Source organism: Falco naumanni, chromosome 9, assembly GCF_017639655.2.
Source record: "Falco naumanni isolate bFalNau1 chromosome 9, bFalNau1.pat, whole genome shotgun sequence".
NCBI classification, from domain to species: domain Eukaryota; kingdom Metazoa; phylum Chordata; class Aves; order Falconiformes; family Falconidae; genus Falco; species Falco naumanni.
In genome coordinates, this window is record NC_054062.1 from 23277130 (window position 1) to 23296120 (window position 18991).

The window sequence follows — 18991 nt, forward strand, 5'->3', positions numbered from 1 at the left end:
GACAATGCAGTCAGTCCATGAACTTCATCTGAAACAAGCATCAGCTCCGGGAAAGGTGCTAACGTCATGATTATCATGACAAACACAAGGAGGAAGGCACAGTCATATCTGCTCATGGAACATCTGCTGCCTTAAGTCACGACACCACCCACGAATTCTTCACCCAAAAGCAACGATGAGCTCCAGCTGTTCAGCTCAGACGTTTGTGAAGGAGAGAGATGGTATGGGGGGGGGGTGGGGTGGGTGGGTTGTGGGACGGTGGGAGGGTACCATCTACATGCAAAAAGAGCTCATGGAGAAGGGTGGCCGGACAGACTGCTAGATTTGGGGCAAGACTGAACACATTTGCATCTAAGGACGCTGGGTATTTTGCAAAGGGCTCTAACTCTGAAGCGCTATGCAGCAACGAAGCAAACATAGGTAAAAATTCCCTTTACAAAGCCTGTGTTTGTGCCTTCTAGGCACATCATCCCTCAAGAGGTTACACAAGAAACCAGGCAACCACAAACAAGGTATAATTATGAAGAATCACAAGAACAGGAATACGCATGAAGCCCAAGCCACCATTGCTGGAGACCTGGGTAAACACATGTCAGAATTTACATCCCAAGAGGATGCTCAGAGTAAGAGGCGTGACCCAAGGAATGAGTGTCAGAATAAAACACAGAGCAGCGAGTAGATGCTGCCCAGGTTCTTTTAGCTTTGAAATTCATGGGGTCCAGCAGCCTGTACCACTTAGTAGCACACATGTGAATGGGAGTGCTAAGAAATTTGACATGTGACTGTTTGACCACCCTTTACACACACTGGAAACATTAATCTCAAAAATAATCCAAAGGAGCGAATTCTTTCCTCGTTCTTCCTCTTTTCCTCCATCTCCAGATGGAGAAACTGAGGCAACAAGCTGTTTTAGCTTATGTGGTACCTGAAGCAGCAAAGGGGCTGAGGGTGGGGATGGACATACGCCCTATGTCCCTTCTCGAGCAAGGTTTGATGCACTGGGCCCTGTTCATTTCACATGCTCATTAATTTAATTCTTTGCCTTATATATTGAAGAAAGATCTGCAAAAGAATTCAGATGTTGCTTGATTCGCTGTAATTAAATGCCTAGCATCAGATCTTCACAGATGTAGAAGAAGAAGCCACACCTATCCATGAAATATACAGACCTGAATGCTGCAGGGAGAAAAGATAATTTGGCAGATACTCACTGCACCTAATTGCCGGACTAATCTCCTAATTTATGTATTTTTAATCACCTGAATGACAGTTGGCCAATGGCATACTTGATGTGGCATGCATCACCCCAAGACAAAAGCCCTGCAGATGCTACCTCAGAAAGGTCTGACCCCCATGGCTGTCACCTCTGAACCGATGCAAAGCTGGATGTAAGACTCAGATGGGACAGAAGCAAATTCAGTATTGTGAATTGAAATAGGACAGGATGGCAAGAGTCTGCTCTCAGTCGTAAGTGAACAATTTCTTGCCTGTGTGTTCCTGTGTCTAACAGGACAATAGATTTCACAGCAGCAGCCAGCACAGTCTGCAAAGATACTTCTAGAAACAGCAACTAGAAGTGAAGAGAGTCAAAAGATCTGTAGATGTTAAGCCTTATCAATATTTATAAAATGCTTAGTCTCAGACAGCAGTCTACAAAATGTTATCATGACAGGTGATCATCCAATTTGGTGTTCTTTCCCTAAGAAAGCTAAATCCTAGGTCGCATCTTTTGCAAGAAATGTAGATAGTTTTTTTCTACGAGTGAGATGAGAAAGAAGTGTCCATCTTTCATGACATACTGGATTTACGGTGTGCAGGCTGGGAAAACATGTTTTGTACAGCCAGTTCGATGCTTCAGATTAATTCTATTTATTTTCTGACCTTTACATTAGCAGTTCATCCTTCATCAGCACAGGATCTGCACAAGAGCAGAAGCTGCTGCCTGACCTTCAAGGCAGAACCACAGCAGCAATTACATGATACTTTGGTGCCTTGTTATATACGTGGACATCCATCCTGGAGGGTTCTGGAAAAATTGTTCTCCTGGACTGATGCTTGTGTAGCCTAGCAGGTTTCTCTTCCTGATGGCATCAAGGTACTACACTTGCTTTTCTAAGCTTTTCAGAGCCTCAGCTCCATCCTGCAGGACAACAGGGTTGACTCCTGTCTTTAGTCTTTTTTAATTCAAGACTATTGTGTTCCCCACACTGGGAAACTGTGGGGCCTGCTGAGCCCCAAGAGTATGTTAGAGCAACCCCAAGGCTGCTTCTTCCCACAGCAGAAGGCTTTAAGGGGCACATTTTTGCCATATCCCAGAAGCCCACATCTCACCACTAAGATGGAACTTACATGAAAGACTACTATGGAGCAGGGGCTATTTCCAGGGGAATCAGCTCCTCCCTGTTTAAAAGATTCTTTGATCTACAAAAGAAATCTAACAGGAATTTAGCACAGCTAATCATCAAGCCTTTGATCTTCCCTTTGGAGCTTCACTGTGTCAGCCAGCCTGAACCCCTACTTCCAGCAATATGAGCCAGAGATTTCCCCCTAGCACATTACAGTGAGTTTACCAGCCCCACAGACTGACCAGTGTTGCAGGGATTTTTTTCTCCCATTCACTTTACTTTTGGGTAATCTCTCCCCTGAAACATTTTATTGGACAATGGATCTTCACATCTCTGTCGAGATGGTGGATATTTCTACTGAGGTGGCAGGCAGACCATTGTGGCAGAACACCAAGTCTGAGGGATACTTGTCTTCTAAAGAAGATCCTACATTCTTTGCAGATCTAAATGGGTCTCTGTTATAGTAGGGAAAAAGCAAGACTTGGATGACAGATGCCAGTGCCAACCTCATATCCTATTTCTGCATCCAAATATTTGCTTTTCATTAAATTTACTGCCCAAATTAACAGTGGAAGTGCCCAAATTTCTAACTTGGGTCATTGCAAGCCAATTTTAACTCATGCTAGGAAGTCAGCATCCTCAATAAATAATGGGAGAAAACAAACTTTTACTAAATATGGTCAGTTAGAGAAAGGGGAAGTGTGATAAGGGCTGTTAGTCTGTACCTCTAAAAATGTTTGACATCCTCAATACCTGAAATGGTGGTTTAGATTATCAAAGGGAAGGCACCCAACAACTTTTGAATACTGGTCAGTAGTCAACCGTCAAAGTACTAAGTATGTCTTGACCTTGTGTGTTTCACCTACAGGTGGAGTTATTTCACAGTAATATTTCCTACCCATACTGCACACGAGGACTGATGACGTTTTAACACCTTTTTGGTCCAGCTCCTTTTCCCCCTCAACACATTCCTCACTGGAAGGGCTGCTGACAGCCCCTGGCCCCGCTCCTAGCAAAGTGATGGACTGACCTCATCCTATTCCTATCCAGACTCCTCAAGCTTTCCCCATCTGTTTCCAGGACATCAGTGCAGCTTCACAGCCTCCAGGGTTTACAAACTCCAAATAAACTTAAAGCAATAGGAAGAGTCTAGGTTTTGATTTTCCAGTCTTCCATAGTCTGCAGAGCTCCCAGACAGCAAACAGCCCCGAACACAACCATGCAGAATGACAAAAACAGTACCAAAGAGCCAGACAACCAAGACAGTCCTCCCACATCAGACTAAACCTTAGACTGGTTGTAGAATCAGGATGCATCCATTATTTGTCCTCCTGACAAAATCCCACCCAAGTTGTCCAGCCCCTCCCTGCATGGCTGCTGAAGCTGAACACCACCTTCAGGGGTCCCGGGCAGGCTGACGAGGCTGCTCATTAATTCCCTCCTGGGCCCCATGAGGATTCCCAAGCAAATTGCACTGAAGTTGTCTGAATCTCAAGAAGATGACCTGGAAACAGCAGCAATAACCTTCACAGTCTACAGAGCCCTGGCTGGGGGCACTGGATGTGCAGCCTGTTGGTAGCATCTTGAAGCCACCGTTTCTCTTCTTTGCTCTTTGACACAAACGGTGGGAGCCAGCCAGAAACTCAGAAATGTCAAGTTTAGTATCATAAAGCCCTGTTGATTCTCAAAGGCAATTTGAGGTGCATTCCTGATGGGAGGCCCTTCTCACCAGAAGAATACCAGGGACTGCTGAATTCAGCAAAACAGGTGCAACTATTTCTTTTCCCAAGGGTACAGTCCTGTCTCACAGGCAGTGAGGACTAACCCCACAGGCAAATATCAGCCTTAATTTTGGCTTAACAGCCGGGATCAGCCAGCACGCATTTCAAAACCGTATCCTTGAAATGCACAACTGAACCAGGGAGGAACAGAGGAGAGCACAAGTGCCCCACAGGGCTTATTTGAACAATCTTGCTGACAGATCTGTTCTTTTCTCAAAATTTCCAGTCTGCACAACAGATCACAATATGAAATCAGACACTGTCACTGGGCTCTGATAAATGTGAACATAAGGACTAAACACTCCCTTCCCGTATGAATAAATACTCTAATTCAAACTGCACCACTCGCATTGCTCATGCTGTCACTAAAATCCTGCAGGCAGCATTAAAGCCTAGTAGCCAAACATCACCCATCATTACTCAAGTCACGAACAGATAGAGATTCTCAGCCCTCATTTACTGACAAACATATTCCCAATATTCTCTCTTCAAAAACCTTCTGAGTTATACCTACTGGATTCAAAAGAAAATTTTGCTTCCCTGTTTATGAATTAAAGACAAGATGTCCCTGAGACACTTAGAAAACAAATTCCCCTTTAATTTTAAAATTGCAAGCAAAGGAGAAGCTACTACACCATTAGACTAATTTTCGTGGTGTTTAAATGACTGCTAAAAAATTGCAATGCCCAGTCTGAATTTGCTGAGTTGCAAGTTCCATGTCAGTGGAGCTTGTTACATGTTTTTCTGTTTGATCCAACAGGTAAAGTAGATACTCATGAATTGTGGTTCCATCATTCAACCTTCTTTTCAACAAACTGAACAGGTCAACGGACTAATTAACAGCCTTATAGTAGTTAAGACTAATTGTCAAGGCAGGGCTTTTGCTTTTATACCATTATAACTGTTCTTATTTTCACCTTCTCTGTCTTTGTGGTAGTCAAAACCCTTTCAGGGTGGAATCTAACCTCATTTTGGGAAGGAATTCAATAGCAAGAGCTGGGTTTGCAATGCTTCTGTCCGCTTCCAGAGCACACTTCTAGCTAGAAGAGGACACAGGCAATAAATCAACGATTATGCCAGATGCAAAGATTGAGAATTTGATAATCTGAAATAACCCAAAGTACAATCCCTGCCTTGCACTTATATGGCTTAATCGTTCTGCTCCGCTGCTCAGGTCAGAAAGCCATGGCTGGAGGCCAGCAAACATCTGAGTGAAGTCAGCTCCAGGTGCTGCTTGTAACCAGCAGCAGCAAATCCAGTTTGTGGTTGTTCTGTGGCCACTGTGTGCTGGCGTGGTTCCCCCCCAAATCAGCTTCAGTCACCCAGAGGTGATTTACTCCTGGGGAGCAAGGGTGGTTCTTGGCAGTGAATCCGGGGAGGCCAGATGAAAAGAGGGCTGGAGGATGGAGGTGAATGCCAGAAATGGTGCAGCGGCACCGAGCTGAGGGTGCTGCTACATGGCTGGGAAATCAGCTGCCAGAAACCTGCTCAGCCATTAACTGCTGAAAACCCTGGCTGAGACCACGCTGGCGAGGGATCAGTTCTCTTGACCCTCCTCATTCAGCTATGCTGTCACTCCATTACTGTTTATAACATGGACCTCAAATATTCTCTGTAGTGCCTCTCAGGGTCACTACAGCAGTTTACACTGCAGTTGTTTTGCAGAGATGGACTGCCATCAGCTAAAGAAAAAGGGAAAATTTAACGAGGTTTAAGGACAAAAAATGGCTCAAAGGGACATGTTCCCATTATAAAGAAGGGAGGGGAAGGGGACATGGGGGCCTGCCCCTGAAAGTTCTTAATGAAGGGACAGGGATTAATTTACAACAGCACATTTAATGTTGCATGTGGTACCAAAGTCGGGACACTGAGTTCCTGAGGAGGTTTAACACAGAACAGCTCAGGGGCACCCAGAGCTCTTGGGAAAGGCCCATAGCCCAAGCCCTGTTACTGCAGATAAAGCCTAAAGGAGCAGGGGGTGGCTATTACAATGCCATAGGATCCTATCATCCCACACGACGGGGTTCTAGCTATCTGCTTCAGAAAGGCAGGAGTGCTTAGACAGAGATGGGCTGTTACCAAAGGCAGAGTGAGATGATTATCCTCTGCGGGACACGAGGCACAGCAGGTAATTACTGCCTGTGGGACCACAAGGATTTAGCCTGGGACAGAGAATACGGAAAATTGCAACGTGCTTTAAAAGACCATTTCTGCTGAGTCCGTGATTGTTAGTATTAAGTAAAGTTATAAACCATAGTCCATAATCTTCTCTTCCAAAGGTATTTTGTGCTTGGCACTGAGGACCAGGACTGAGAGGGTAGAGCAGTTTTGTGAAGCACCATCTGCCTTGATGATGGCGTGTTTTTGTCCTTAACTGTCTGCAAGAGTTTGAAGGGGTGGGCTAGGATGGCTGGTCAGTTTTACCATACGAGTCCTGTAAGATTACCTGCTGCTTTGGATGAAATTTATTGCTTTCTTGGGATTGCCTCTTCTAAAAACATGCATGAATTACTCCTCATGATTATATACCTGGGGACAGCAAGCAAGAACATGCCAGAGACCAGCAATGCAGCAGTAAACCCACAGCAACCTGCAGCCACCTCTTCCTCCCTTCTTCCTTCTGATAAGGTGTTAGAGCTCAAGCTCTAAAGTTTTTAAGCTCAGAGACAAGCGCCAGAGTCAGAACGTGGGTGAGAGAAATAACAAGAGTTGGGCAAAGAAAGGAAAACCGTACCTTTGAGTCTGCACATCCTGAGATTCCTAGGATTTGTTGGTTTCCCATTTGTCATGGCCAAGCATAGATGAAATCTGCCACAGGGATCACTGACAAGTCACTTGGCATCACAGAGAATATCTGCTGCTGGAGAAAGAAAGAGACCCCCGCCGAGAAGGTAAAGGCATGCTGGTATTTTCCTGGGAGAAAGACAGAATTGCCACAATCAGATGACTGCATTTGTGTTCACAGCCTTCTGAAGACACGCAGCACCATATAAATACCACAAATGTACACAGAGAAAAATATTAATGATGTAGGAAGGTGGGTTATACACACAGATAAAGTCAAGAGCTAGATGACAAGACAGTCTTGTGAAACGGGACTCTAATTTTGCTAGAAGACGAATTTCAGCTACTGTGAAACACCAAGTTTTAAATACTTCAGGGATGTATGTCTTAGATCAGATGGCCCTAGCATCAGTAGAAGAATGAAACAGAATTTTCATGTCAGAACACAGATTTTACTTAGGCTCAGAGATCACCTATCACTCTGCAGAGGAACCGACGACCAGACAGCAGTGTGTGTTTACACATATGCTGGCTAACAAGCTCTTGCAACTTTCATAACATTTAAGCTGTTACCTGGGCCCCAGATACTTGGAAAAGCTCCTTTTTGGCAGGTAAGGAGAAGAGCTAGGACAAAGAATTTTGATAATTGCACAGATGATTAAGATGTCCTCTTCACAGTTTCTAAACTACACTGTCATTGCTACTCTTGAATGAACGACCTAGAAACACAGACGTTCTCCAGCTGAGCCACTCTGAACCAGAGGAGTCTGTAAAACAAAGTAGATTTTTATCTGGAAGAAAAGGCTTTCAGAAAAGCAGCAGCAGCTAGGGGTAAAGAGATGTCAGAGCTGCTCAGCCCTTCCCACGTGGGTTCCATCACTGGTGACAGTGACCGACACAGCTGCCACCTGTGCAGGGCTGTGCCTGCTCGGGTGAGGAGCAGCTGAGGCCTCATCCCTGTGACTGCACCACCAGGTAGACAGGGTGGTTGGCAAAGGGGCTGTCAAAGGATGTGACTAAAGGCTTCTTATGAGAAAGAGCTGCTGATTTGGGTTTGTTTTGTGTTTTTTTTTCTTCTCTGCAGAGAAATGGTACAGTGAGCTGAGTGTTCTGCCTCTGACTCACTTTTTGAGGCAAGTTTGGAGTCAGCGCTGCTGCTCAAAGGAAACCTGAGACAAACCCAAACCGCGACTGGCTTAAATACTGCTGTATGTGATGGTTTACACCTTTGCAAAGCAGAAACCTTGCCTCGCTGCATGCACATCCTCCTCTCACAGAGGCAGGGGGGTTTAACCATCGTGTGTATGAGAGTAAATAACCACAAAACACACTGGAAGAGTCAGTCTCCCACCTCATAGCACCAAGGAACATGGAGGCAAGGTGAACTTTAACATATGTGGAAATAGATTGTTTGTGGGGTTTTTAACAAGAAAACATCTGTAGTGTTTTGGTTATGGTGTCTTCATGCATGCCTCAATTTTCTTGGGAAACTGCTGCATGGTTTACAGCAGAGAGGAGCAGACCCTTACCACCACCCAGCCCTGCCAGTGGGATTGCTTCTTTCACCAGCCAGTACAGCCCCTGCGGTTCGTTTGCAGTGCCTAAGAAAGAGTTAACTTTGCTCTACCACACTGTTAGCCCAGAAAATGCCTGATGGCTCTGAAAAGTTAGCAGAGATACATACATGAGATGAGCCCAAGCATCCTGGATGACAACCATGCTTGCGCTTCAGCCTCCAGCATTGCATCGATGCTGCAGAAGTTCTGTGTCACTGTACCTCTGAGCAACTCCAGAGCAGGGCTGGCAGCGCTGATCTGCCCGGTACCGCTTCCAGGGATGCTCAGCACTCCTGAAAAATCTCCCTCTTGTCTACGAGTACAATGGGGCGGGCGGACGGACAGCCCTTGCAGCCGCCGGCGCCGAGCCCGTGGGACGGCCGGAGCCGCAGCACCGCTCCGTGGTGACGGGTCCCTCTGCAAGCAAAGCACGAGGACGCAGGCTTGCTGGTTTAAAATGCACTGTTTAGGACCCGTGCATCACTGTGTTGTACCAAGAAAAGCTGTTTCCACCCCGTTTAGAGGCTTTGCTCTGCTGCCTTGCCTTGTCTTCCCTCCACCCCACCCCCCAGCTCCAGCCCCCCCGGGTGCAAACAGCACTAGCTTCCCTTTTTAAAGGTCCTGCTCTGCTGCACCAGAGTGCACAGCAGTGACACTGGGATGCTGCTTCATCCTATGCGAATGACTCAAAAACACAGTCAGTTTCACTTAAGGCCTTGAATAAAACCAAAAATTTCCTGAGGAAAAATATTGTGAAACTTCCTAATAAATTTATCTTTCTGTCTTTACAAACTTCTTCCATTCCTGACATGTAAATTAGAGAAATAGAGAATCACTCCTTACAAAAGATCCATGACATTAATCAGCTTGTCTCTAGGAAACTCCCACATCATTGCTTGCGCATCCCAGAAGTACTAAATTCAACCACAAGCAGTGCAGGTAGATTTGTTATAACAACATATCTGTAGCCACAGGAATGTTTTAAGAAATCTGTGCTATGGATTACATCTTGAAAATTCAAGAGTCCATATCTAGTATGCCAAATGGCTACTACTTGAACTGCTGGTAAGAGTCAACAGAAAGCTGACCTTGTACATGACGTGTTCTTGAATGTTAATGTGGAACAACTTGTAATGAGATATGGAAACATAATCAGGACATCAAGCCATACTCCCTATGGTTATATCAAACAAGATTTTACTATCATACAGTCACTTCACCATAACTGCCAGGAGAACAGTGACAGCAAACCAGCCCATACCTGGGATGGGAGCAGTGGCAGCCAACATCTGCAAGGCAAGTGCTCACGCACCTCTGGAATGTGGCAAAATGAGGTGACAGAATCAGCTTTTAGCTGTAACTTTCCTGAAGGACTTTGGCGAATTAACCACACAGCACAGACTAAAATTTTCACTTAAAAGCCATGAATCCAGCTATCAAAGGACTTTGTTTGCTTCCTGGAGCAGTCACACTGGACGAGGACTGTGTCAGCTCCAAATCGCAATGGCTGCAGTATCCCAGGGTCGTGGCAGCAAGATGCATTTCATCACCCAACCTCCATCTCCTTTCAGACACTTAAATAGTTTCTATGACAGCCAAACTGATCTCTCAAGAAAAGTTTGTTATCAGTGGTTTTCAGCCTGTAAACTGTGGAGTCCCCAGGGCTGGAGCTTAATTTTAAGAGCCTGAGAAAAATAATAAGAAAAGCTAGTTAAATGTCAGTAGCCTTAAATCCTCTATCTGGGGCCTGCACCTCTCTGGAAGATATGTGAGCATTAGCTAATCAGAAAAAGTCTGAAAAATCACTGAGCCAGGATATTAAGAGATCAGCCCGATTCCCTAATTCTCCACCTTATTCCCTAATTCACTCTCAAGATGAGAAGAGACTCCATCTCAAATTATCTCACTGCAGCATCAGCTCCAAGCCAAGCAGATAAATGGCTTTGCAAAAAGCTCTCCATCAGAAATGGCGTGAATTAGGTCAAGGTTGGGATAATGCAGAGATCAGGCAACAGGGCTCCCACGTAAGCCAAAAGCCCAAGTGCTAATGGCCAGGAGAGAAATATATAATGGGCTCTTAAGAAGAACAACACATAACTAAGCCATATATTTCCTCACTGGCAGTCAGCTGCATGTTGGTGCTTTAATGAAGTTACAAGGCAGAACACAGGAGTATCTAACCTCCAGAGAACATCATTAGTGAAGACAAACTACATTTCACAATGCTGCCATTATTTTTGCTAGCATCTCATTAATCATTTAATGGTCATTACTTATTCTTTTCTTAGCACAGAGTACTCCACTGTGCAAAAATACTGAGATTCAGGTGGTCCCTGTCCCACAGAGCTAACAGTGCTTTAATTTGGCTCTGCTGCCAGTTCCCAATGCTGTGGAAACTCCTAATGGTAGGGAAGAAATCCTGCCTGTGTCCTTCTTCATGAGCAGTTGAAATGGAAGGTGACGACTTCTGCGGTAGACTGGAGAAGCTGAAAGATTTCCAGGCAGTAAGGGGTAAAATCCTCTGCCAGCTTTGCAGAAAAAGGCGGCAATGCTGCTGCTCCGCTGTCCCAAGATAGCGGTGGGAGACTGGTCCCTGAACTGTCTGAAAAAGGTAGTAGAAAATAGAGCTGAGTTGCAACCTGCTGGCCAGGTATAGACAGACTCTCAGGGGGGTCTCCCTGTGTGCCCAGGGGTCAGCAACTGGCCCACATGAACTGCAGAGGAACAAAGTATTGGTCTGCAGGCACTGTTGCTGGTAAAGGTGATTTATGGCGTTAATGGCCTTCACTTGAACACGAGATAACATATTTCCTCTTAAGCCTTGACAAAGCATTAACCCTTATCCTCTGAATAAACACGGCCAGGTGGAAGGGGTTTTCCAGTTCACCTGCTGAGAGGTGCCAAAAACAGAGATGGGACCACAGCCCTCCTGAGGTGACCTCGGAGAACATAGATGCTCTCACACCGCAGTGTTTCACCAGTGACTTACTCATCCTCCCAGTCCCTGGCTGGGGAACACATGGATCCACACTTAACCCTGTAAATTGAATGTGAGGCGAGGAGCACGCATCGCTCAGGCCCTGGTTTTTGTAGCTTATTTTAACTAAACACCACCTGGAGGTGACATTCCATGTGACAATTAATGAGCCAAGAAATTAGGAAGGAAGAAACATTCAGAGCTAAATTAATTTCATAGCCATCTCTTGCTGTCCAGAAATGTGCTGGGCCAATTCTGCATCCCAGTTTGTCCCAGGGTAACTCCACAGCCAGCAGAGGCAAGGACAGGAATGGGGCAATAGCTCAGCCTCCTGCAGGGCTGGTACAAGGACCCCAACTGCAGCACCTGCTCTGAGCAGGACAGTCACCACTGTGCCCTCCAGGCAGGTGTCAGAGTTGCTGTGCCTTTGCAGATCAATTGCAAAAATATGTTTTTAACAGCAGAAAAAGTAGTCCTTCATTTTTCATGCCCTTACATCATCTCAGGAGCAGCTGACCAACCCATGTAAGTTTTCTAAAAATATTTTGCCTAAGGCAGATGTTCAGGACAGAAAAAAATCAGTCTGGGTAATTAAATAATTTGCCAAAGTTATAAACAACTGCAAATGGCTCCTAATGAGGTAAAACATCATCTCCCATGCCAGGGGCCAGGACCACTCCTGCCAGAGCCCTGCAGGACCCCTACCAGGACAAGTGCTCATGGCAATGGCCTGTTTCCAGAAGAGCAAGCTTTGGGAAAAGTGACATGTCTGCTCCTAGACACCAGCCTTCCTGGGAGAAAGGGGGTCTGGTCCCAGCACAGAAAAGGGAGACTGAAGTGTGACAAAGCAACTCCTATCCCCAGCAGCTCATTCGTAGCTGGGGTGTGGGGAAGGCCAGGGAGCAAGCAGGGCTACTAGCACAGCCATGGTGCTCCTGCCACTGTCCCTTGGGGATCAGCCCAACGGTGAGCATGGAGCTGGTGGCACAGACCAAGGGCACAGCCCCAGACACACTGGATCTGCGCTGCTGACTCTGCTCCCCATCTAAAAATATGTATAAGAGCTTACTCTGGTTATACACACACCCTGAGGGCAGGCATGCTGCACGCACAGCATCAGCGCTGCTTCAGCATTGCAGGCTCATGCACAAAACTGACCATACCATTCTGCTGAATTTATCCCATTTTAAATGACCACTTCAAATTTTGGTGATTAAATCCTTTTCCTCAAAGGAAGAGAGACTGATGGCTGTGCTGGACCAAAAGAGCACTCACCTATAGGGTGGGTGTTTCCCACACCTGCACCCACCACCCTCTCCATCATCCAAGGCAAAATGTCTACAGCTGGTATTTTACTCTCATTAAGGACCAGGCAAAAGCATCCCCCCCTCCCTCTGCTGATGTTCTGCAGTGCTGAAGCAAAACCAAAGCATTGTCCAACATGGACATCCAAAAGATCCACTGAGGAACAACAGCTTCCAGCATGGTTTTGGAGATGTTCTGCCAAGGAGCAGCTGCCTTCGTCTGAGGACAGCATCCCTGTCCAACAGCCCCAGAGAGCCACATGCAGCCTTGCGGCAGGGTCAGAAGGGTGACTACACTGGAGCAGATCTCCTCACTGGAGAAGAGAAGATAGATTATTTTAGTCCTTGTTTCCTTTTTGTTTCACCCTAAGAACTGAGTAATCCAACATGCTTAGTTTTGAGAATAATTTTGAACATTTACCCATGTCTAGCAACTTACCATAAGGGTCCTTTCCCCCTCTCCCCAGGAAGCTCCTGATTGTGCTGTAAATTAAGGAATATTCCTTCTTCAACAGCTCCATGTCTCTGCTCTGAGTTACTGTTGAGAACGCAGATCACAGCAGAGTGCAGTGATTACCCTGCATGTGGATGAAGTAAAATTCCCTTGTAGCTTGTGCTATCCAGAGGCTGCTTCCTACTCTTTTTACATCTTGTTTTCCTGAGCTGTGAGGTACTATTTAGCCTTTCCTATGTTTTTGCCCAGGAGAGCTGGAAAGAAATTATTTCTCTAAAGTAATTGTTTTACAGAGAGTGCACAGCACTTTCTGAACCTGAGTCAGCACATAAACGCAAGCTATTAAACAAGAAACCCAGTGAACATTGAAGCAGTGGGGAACCAAATCAGGCTGCACCCTGGCTAAAACTCACCTGTGGAGTTCAGCCAGGGGTCCTGAAGCCCTGTAGCAGTGAAATGGAGTGGTCCTGATGTCCTATAAAGGAAAAATGGAAACACGAGCCGATTAGCTGTGGGTTTTTATTGCTGCTGGATGAACATTAACACTCATTTCCACTCGCAGGTAAAAGAGAACATAGATATTATGGTCAGTGCATTTGTGTTTCATTAAACTAATTGTGTTAGTTGCTGTTTAGATTCGAGGTGATGACATTGTGGCCCTCTAAGTCAGCATGTGTTGCACACCCACTGTACATGCCCCTGAGAAACCATAGGTACCTCCTCCCCCTGCTCCCTTCCAGTGCGATCCCATCAAGGCAGCCAGCCCTGCAATGCGAGCCAGCATGGGCAGAAAACTCAGTGCTGGCAGCAAGTGCACTTTTGTGGAGATGGTTCCTCTCTTTTTCAAGAAAATAGATAAGTGCAACACTTTTCCCCCCGCCCTTTCCTGAAGGCATGTGGAAACTTCAGCCAAGAAGAAATCTGAAAGTTTTTTCAGATGAAAGCTGGGAAGAGGAAAATGGTGTTGAATACATCAGAACAAAACTGAGCTTCCTTGTGTGGCAACAAGCTGTATTTATCTGTAAAATAAATTTTTGAGAGGAAAAGAATAATTGCTTTTGGGTTATTTAAAGGGACAGAAGACAATAGTTCAGTCCCACAGGAAAAGTGAGCCAGGTGCTCTGATTGCACCATGCCTTCTGACAGGGAGCAAGAAGGTGGCCCAGCACAAGGGTCTTGGACATGGATGTAAGGTATGGTATAAAGGTCACAGTACCTGTACAACACATAGCCAAACACAGCCTTTGCCCTGACGTGCCATTCCAGGCTTTGAAAGCTATTGATCCTCACAGCCTCCTCACTGAAGGGCTGGTCGTTTCAGCCCATTTTCATAGGGAAATCAGTGATGTGGTATGCTCAGAGCCAGGAGCGTGCTCCCTATCCTGCTCAGGGCTGCAGACCTGTTTCACTGAAGAGAAAGAGGGCAGCAGCAATAACACAGATGAGCTTGTTTGACTCACCTGGCTTCTCCCAGCCCAATGGTTGCTCAACAACCCTTAATCAGTGGAGAGGGCATCTCACAGGCATCCACTGGCAGCTCTATGTTGAGAGTTAACATTGGCAGGAGGGAGGGACACAGCACTACTGGAGGCTGTTGCTGGCTGGCACATGGGACCGCCCTGAAAATGAGAAACGGGGCAGGAAAAACAGCTACCGGAGGCCACATCCATCTGCTCACCTAGAAAAGCTACCAGCTGCCCCAGAAGATACACACTGCGCGAGACAGCTGTGAAAGCTGTGTGCCAGTGGGGAGCCCTGTTCTGGGGCTTTTCCCCTTGCCACAGCAGCTGTCTTCCATCCTTGTCCTCCTGACCCAGCCGACTGCGGGCAGAGCTGCACCCCCTGCCCCACAGCAGCAGAAGGAGGGGTGAAGGGAGACAGGCTGTGCCAGGCAGCCCAGGGATTTCCCAGGAGGAGCACCCCTGGCCAAAAGAACATGATGGACCGTTTCCGGATGATCTTCCAGTACTTCCAGTCCAACTCGGAGTCTGTAATGAATGGGATTTGTGGGCTGTTAGCCCTGGCTAGCATAAAGATGTATACCTGCTTTGACTTCAGCTGCCCCTGTCTGCCCCATTACAACATGGCATACGGCTTGGGGATCATGTTTGTACCCCCCATCGCCCTTTTCCTCTGCGGCCTCATCCTCAACAGACAGTCCCTGGTGATGCTGGAGGAGTGGAGGCGACCACAGGGGCACAGAAAGAAGGACCTAGCTGTCATCAGGTGGGGTTTGCACCGGGAGTGGCGTCCTTCCTTCCATCTCCTGCTTAGTTGCCTTGTCCCCATAGCTTTGATCCTCCTGATAATTCATTTTCTTCTAAGCTCAGCTCCCAAGACCTTTCCCCATGAGCCTGTGGGGGTAGGGGCATGGTAAATGCATTTGCAACAGCAGAAAGGAACACAGAGCCTCATCCCATCCCAGCAAAGGAGGGCAGGAGAACTTTGACACCAGCAGCTGTGTTTATGGGGCTGCCCTGGGGTGCACATGCAAGTTCTCCCGGGGCTTGAACATGCAAAAAGATGAGGTATTTCCACTTAAACATGCAGAAAGAGCATCATTTCCAACACAGTCATTCTTTATCAATAGCCTTGTGGTTTCCCTCCCCTCAGTTGAATTTTTACTGACTTACACTTGCGGGAAGGAGATGAGAATCACATTCAATCTGTTACATACAAAGTTTTACCCAGTGCACAGGCTGACACAGAACGGGGGAAGAAAGGCTGCAGGGAAAAGTGATTGTTTTTTTCCAGGTAGAAACTGCACTGACAGGAAAAGAAAGTGCAAGTGGAAGACAAGGAAGAGCTGACAAGGATTTGTGCATGGGGGAGACAGTCGAGGCAAGCACACAAGGACTGTGCACTGCACTGAATGCCCACCAGACACAGAGCACTGCCATGCACCGGCACAGGTTTCACTGGGAGGCAGCACCAACAAAGAGATCCCAGAGCAGAAGAGGCATTAGCTAGACTAGAGCAACGCTGGGGACGGTCCTGGGCTTCAGCTCCCTGGCTCTAGGAGGACTGCTTGGCACAGGGCAGCCTGCATCCATCAAGGCTCTGGATGAGGAGAAAGCTACCGGCATTTACCCACTTACCTCTCTCTCCTGCTCCAGGTATATGTGTTCCTCCATCCTGCAGCGAGCCATGGTTGCCCCTGTTGTCTGGATCATAGTGACCCTCCTGGATGGCAAATGCCTGATCTGTGCTTTCAGCAGCTCCGTGGATCCCGAGAAGTTTGTGGGCTTTGCCAATGCCAGCCTGGTACAGGTGCAGGAGGTGCTGGCCAAGGTGCCCTGCAAGGATGACGAGCTCATGAGGAACAACACATCCCGCAAGGCAGTGTCCAGGTACCTGCGCTGCTGGTCCCAGGTAGGTCAATGCCAGCCGAGCCCCCCCGTGAGATGCCCAGGGCACGCATCACCTGCTCCTGCTCTACCTCAATTTGTTACAGCTTCACCACAGTCAGGCTGGGAGCAAGGCTGCCCTTTGCTTCTTTATGCCCCCAAATGCTGCCACACTCAGCAATTATCTCCAGAGTCACTCAGGCAGGGAGAAGGGACGAAATAAAGGATGGTTTAATTAAAAGAACCATTTCTAGAAGACCCAGCAACTTCTAAACCCAGATAATCAAAAACAGACTGTAAAGAACACAGGTGCCTCCTAAGGCCCTGTCCAGTGTTAGAAGACCTTTCTAACTGCTAGCCTTGCAGACAGGACACACTGTTTGAAGGACAGTGCTAGCCAAGACAGATGGCAACAGCTTGCTCAGGAACAATAGAACAGGACACAACGGGGAGTGGCCCTGGCCAGTCCCTGCTTTTGGTACAGGAGTGCCAGGTCAGGGATGAGGACCTGTGGGAGGGCATTGAAAACAAGCCTTTCCCTCTTACCAAAGGGAGCTGCACGTAGTCTGGGCTGCCCTCACCCTACCGTGGGGACTCCTGGGCCCTGGAGCCAGTGTAGGTGGCAGAAGAAGATCTCACTGGAGATAAGTGAGTGCCAAAGAAGAGCACTGAAGCCCCCTTCCCCTGGGGCGCACTCATGCTCAAAGCAAGTACCTGGCTCCTCCAGGCTGACTTTGCAGTTATCTACTGAATATTGATGCACAGATAGATGTCCTATATTCACTGGTTGGAGATTACACCAACCATCTGAGTGCAGCTTGAGCATGCTGAGCTTCAGGTACAGGTCGAGGACAGGAGTCCAAATGCACCACATCTCCAGCCACACAAATTCTCCGTCTCAGTAATACAGGCAAACAGCTTGTGCCTGTCTTGCTCCTATTCCACTGCTTATTTCTTATCATTCAGGCACTCGGCTGGAGCATTTTGTTGATCCTTATAGTAGCAGCTTTCCTCGCCCGCTGGCTCAGACCTTGCTTCAACCAGGCCACCCTCCTGCAGGCACGTCACTGGAGCAACTACATTGACATAGAGCAAAAGATTTTTGAGGAAACCTGCTGTGAGCACAGCCGGCTCTTTGCTCATAAATGCATCCTCCACTTCTTCAAAAGCATGCAGCAAGAGATCAAACTGCACAGCTTCAGCTTGCCAAGGGAGGGAGAGGGGGCTGAGGGAGAGGAAGATCTCCAGGGCATCACAGATCAGGAGCAGGTGAATCAACTTCTGAAAAGGTGGTACTATGAGAAACCTCCCCTGAATGTCAGCCAAGCAACCCAGAGGTGTCCCCTGGGGTGAGAAAAATCCCCTCTGTTCCAGGCAAAGTGTCTGCTTTGCCCTGCAGACACTGAAGGGACACTGCCATACCTCTGCACAAAGCCAGGACCAGCAGGGTGATGACAGCAGTGCTCACATCTTCCTCCAAAACCGCAACCCCAAAGGCTCTGTTCCAGGGCGTGCCTGGCAAAACCTCCAAAATAAAGTAGTTCTTGAAGATCCAAAGGTCCCAGACTCAATCACTTAGTTAATGACTTTTCTAAACCAAAGGCTCTGCATAGCCCTTCTGTCATATGAAAGAGTTTGCAGCTCCTTACAGCTGTGATAAAACCCTTCTGGCTTGAGCAAGGATTTCAACCAAGGCAGCAACATCTGGCTGCTTATGCAAACCAACTGGAGCAGCAGCTTCCCAGAGGTGTGGGGAGCTCCTGCCCATTTCAGTGAAACCTGGTTCAGAGAGTTAGCAGTGCTGACACTGAAATTATTTAATCGGCAACTCTTTTAGTACCACACCAACACATTTACTCAAAAAGGCAAAACCACCTCCTACGTCTTCCCATCTGCTGAGAGCTCTGGCTGCCCCCAGCCCAGCTGCCAAACTGTTCAGCCTCCCTCTAACAAGCCATCAATAATTCCATGAGTTCTCAAAACAAAATATGGCAATGCACTGAAATTCATGGAGCAGCATAAATTTAATTGAAGATACCTCTGGACAAGCATCCCTGGATTGGATTTGCAGAAGGAAAGTGAGATTGAGGCTTTGCTTAACATATCCAGAGCCACAGGACTCTGCTGGGGTCCATGTGGCTGCTCTAAGCACTGGCATTAGGCCATGGAAAGGACACACTGACTCTGTCTGAAAAGTCTGAACACCAGTTTTAAATACTCCCCTGCTAGATTTTAGTACAAACCAATCTATCCAGAAGATATCCTTGTGTCACCTGGTTGGTTATTTCCATCCTTAGTTTTTAAACTGTTTGAATATAACCTTTATCTGAGCCTCTAATGCCAATTACTTTCTTACCTGCCTCTTTCCAGCCCCTGTTGTAGGTGGTGCCAACCACGGTGCCAGTGTGATTGATATTCCTGTCCAGCACTGCTGCTTGGATGC

At 47.1% G+C, this 18991-nt stretch overlaps 1 protein-coding gene across 1 annotated transcript; it reads left to right on the forward strand.

Moving 5' to 3' along the window:
* Positions 1-15137: 15137 nt before the first annotated feature.
* CALHM3 (calcium homeostasis modulator 3) lies at positions 15138-17901 on the forward strand. The gene is made up of 3 exons (XM_040606640.1): positions 15138-15427; positions 16318-16573; positions 17515-17901. Exons 1-3 carry the CDS (start codon positions 15138-15140, stop codon positions 17899-17901), a joined length of 933 nt encoding a protein of 310 aa, XP_040462574.1.
* Positions 17902-18991: the final 1090 nt, after the last annotated feature.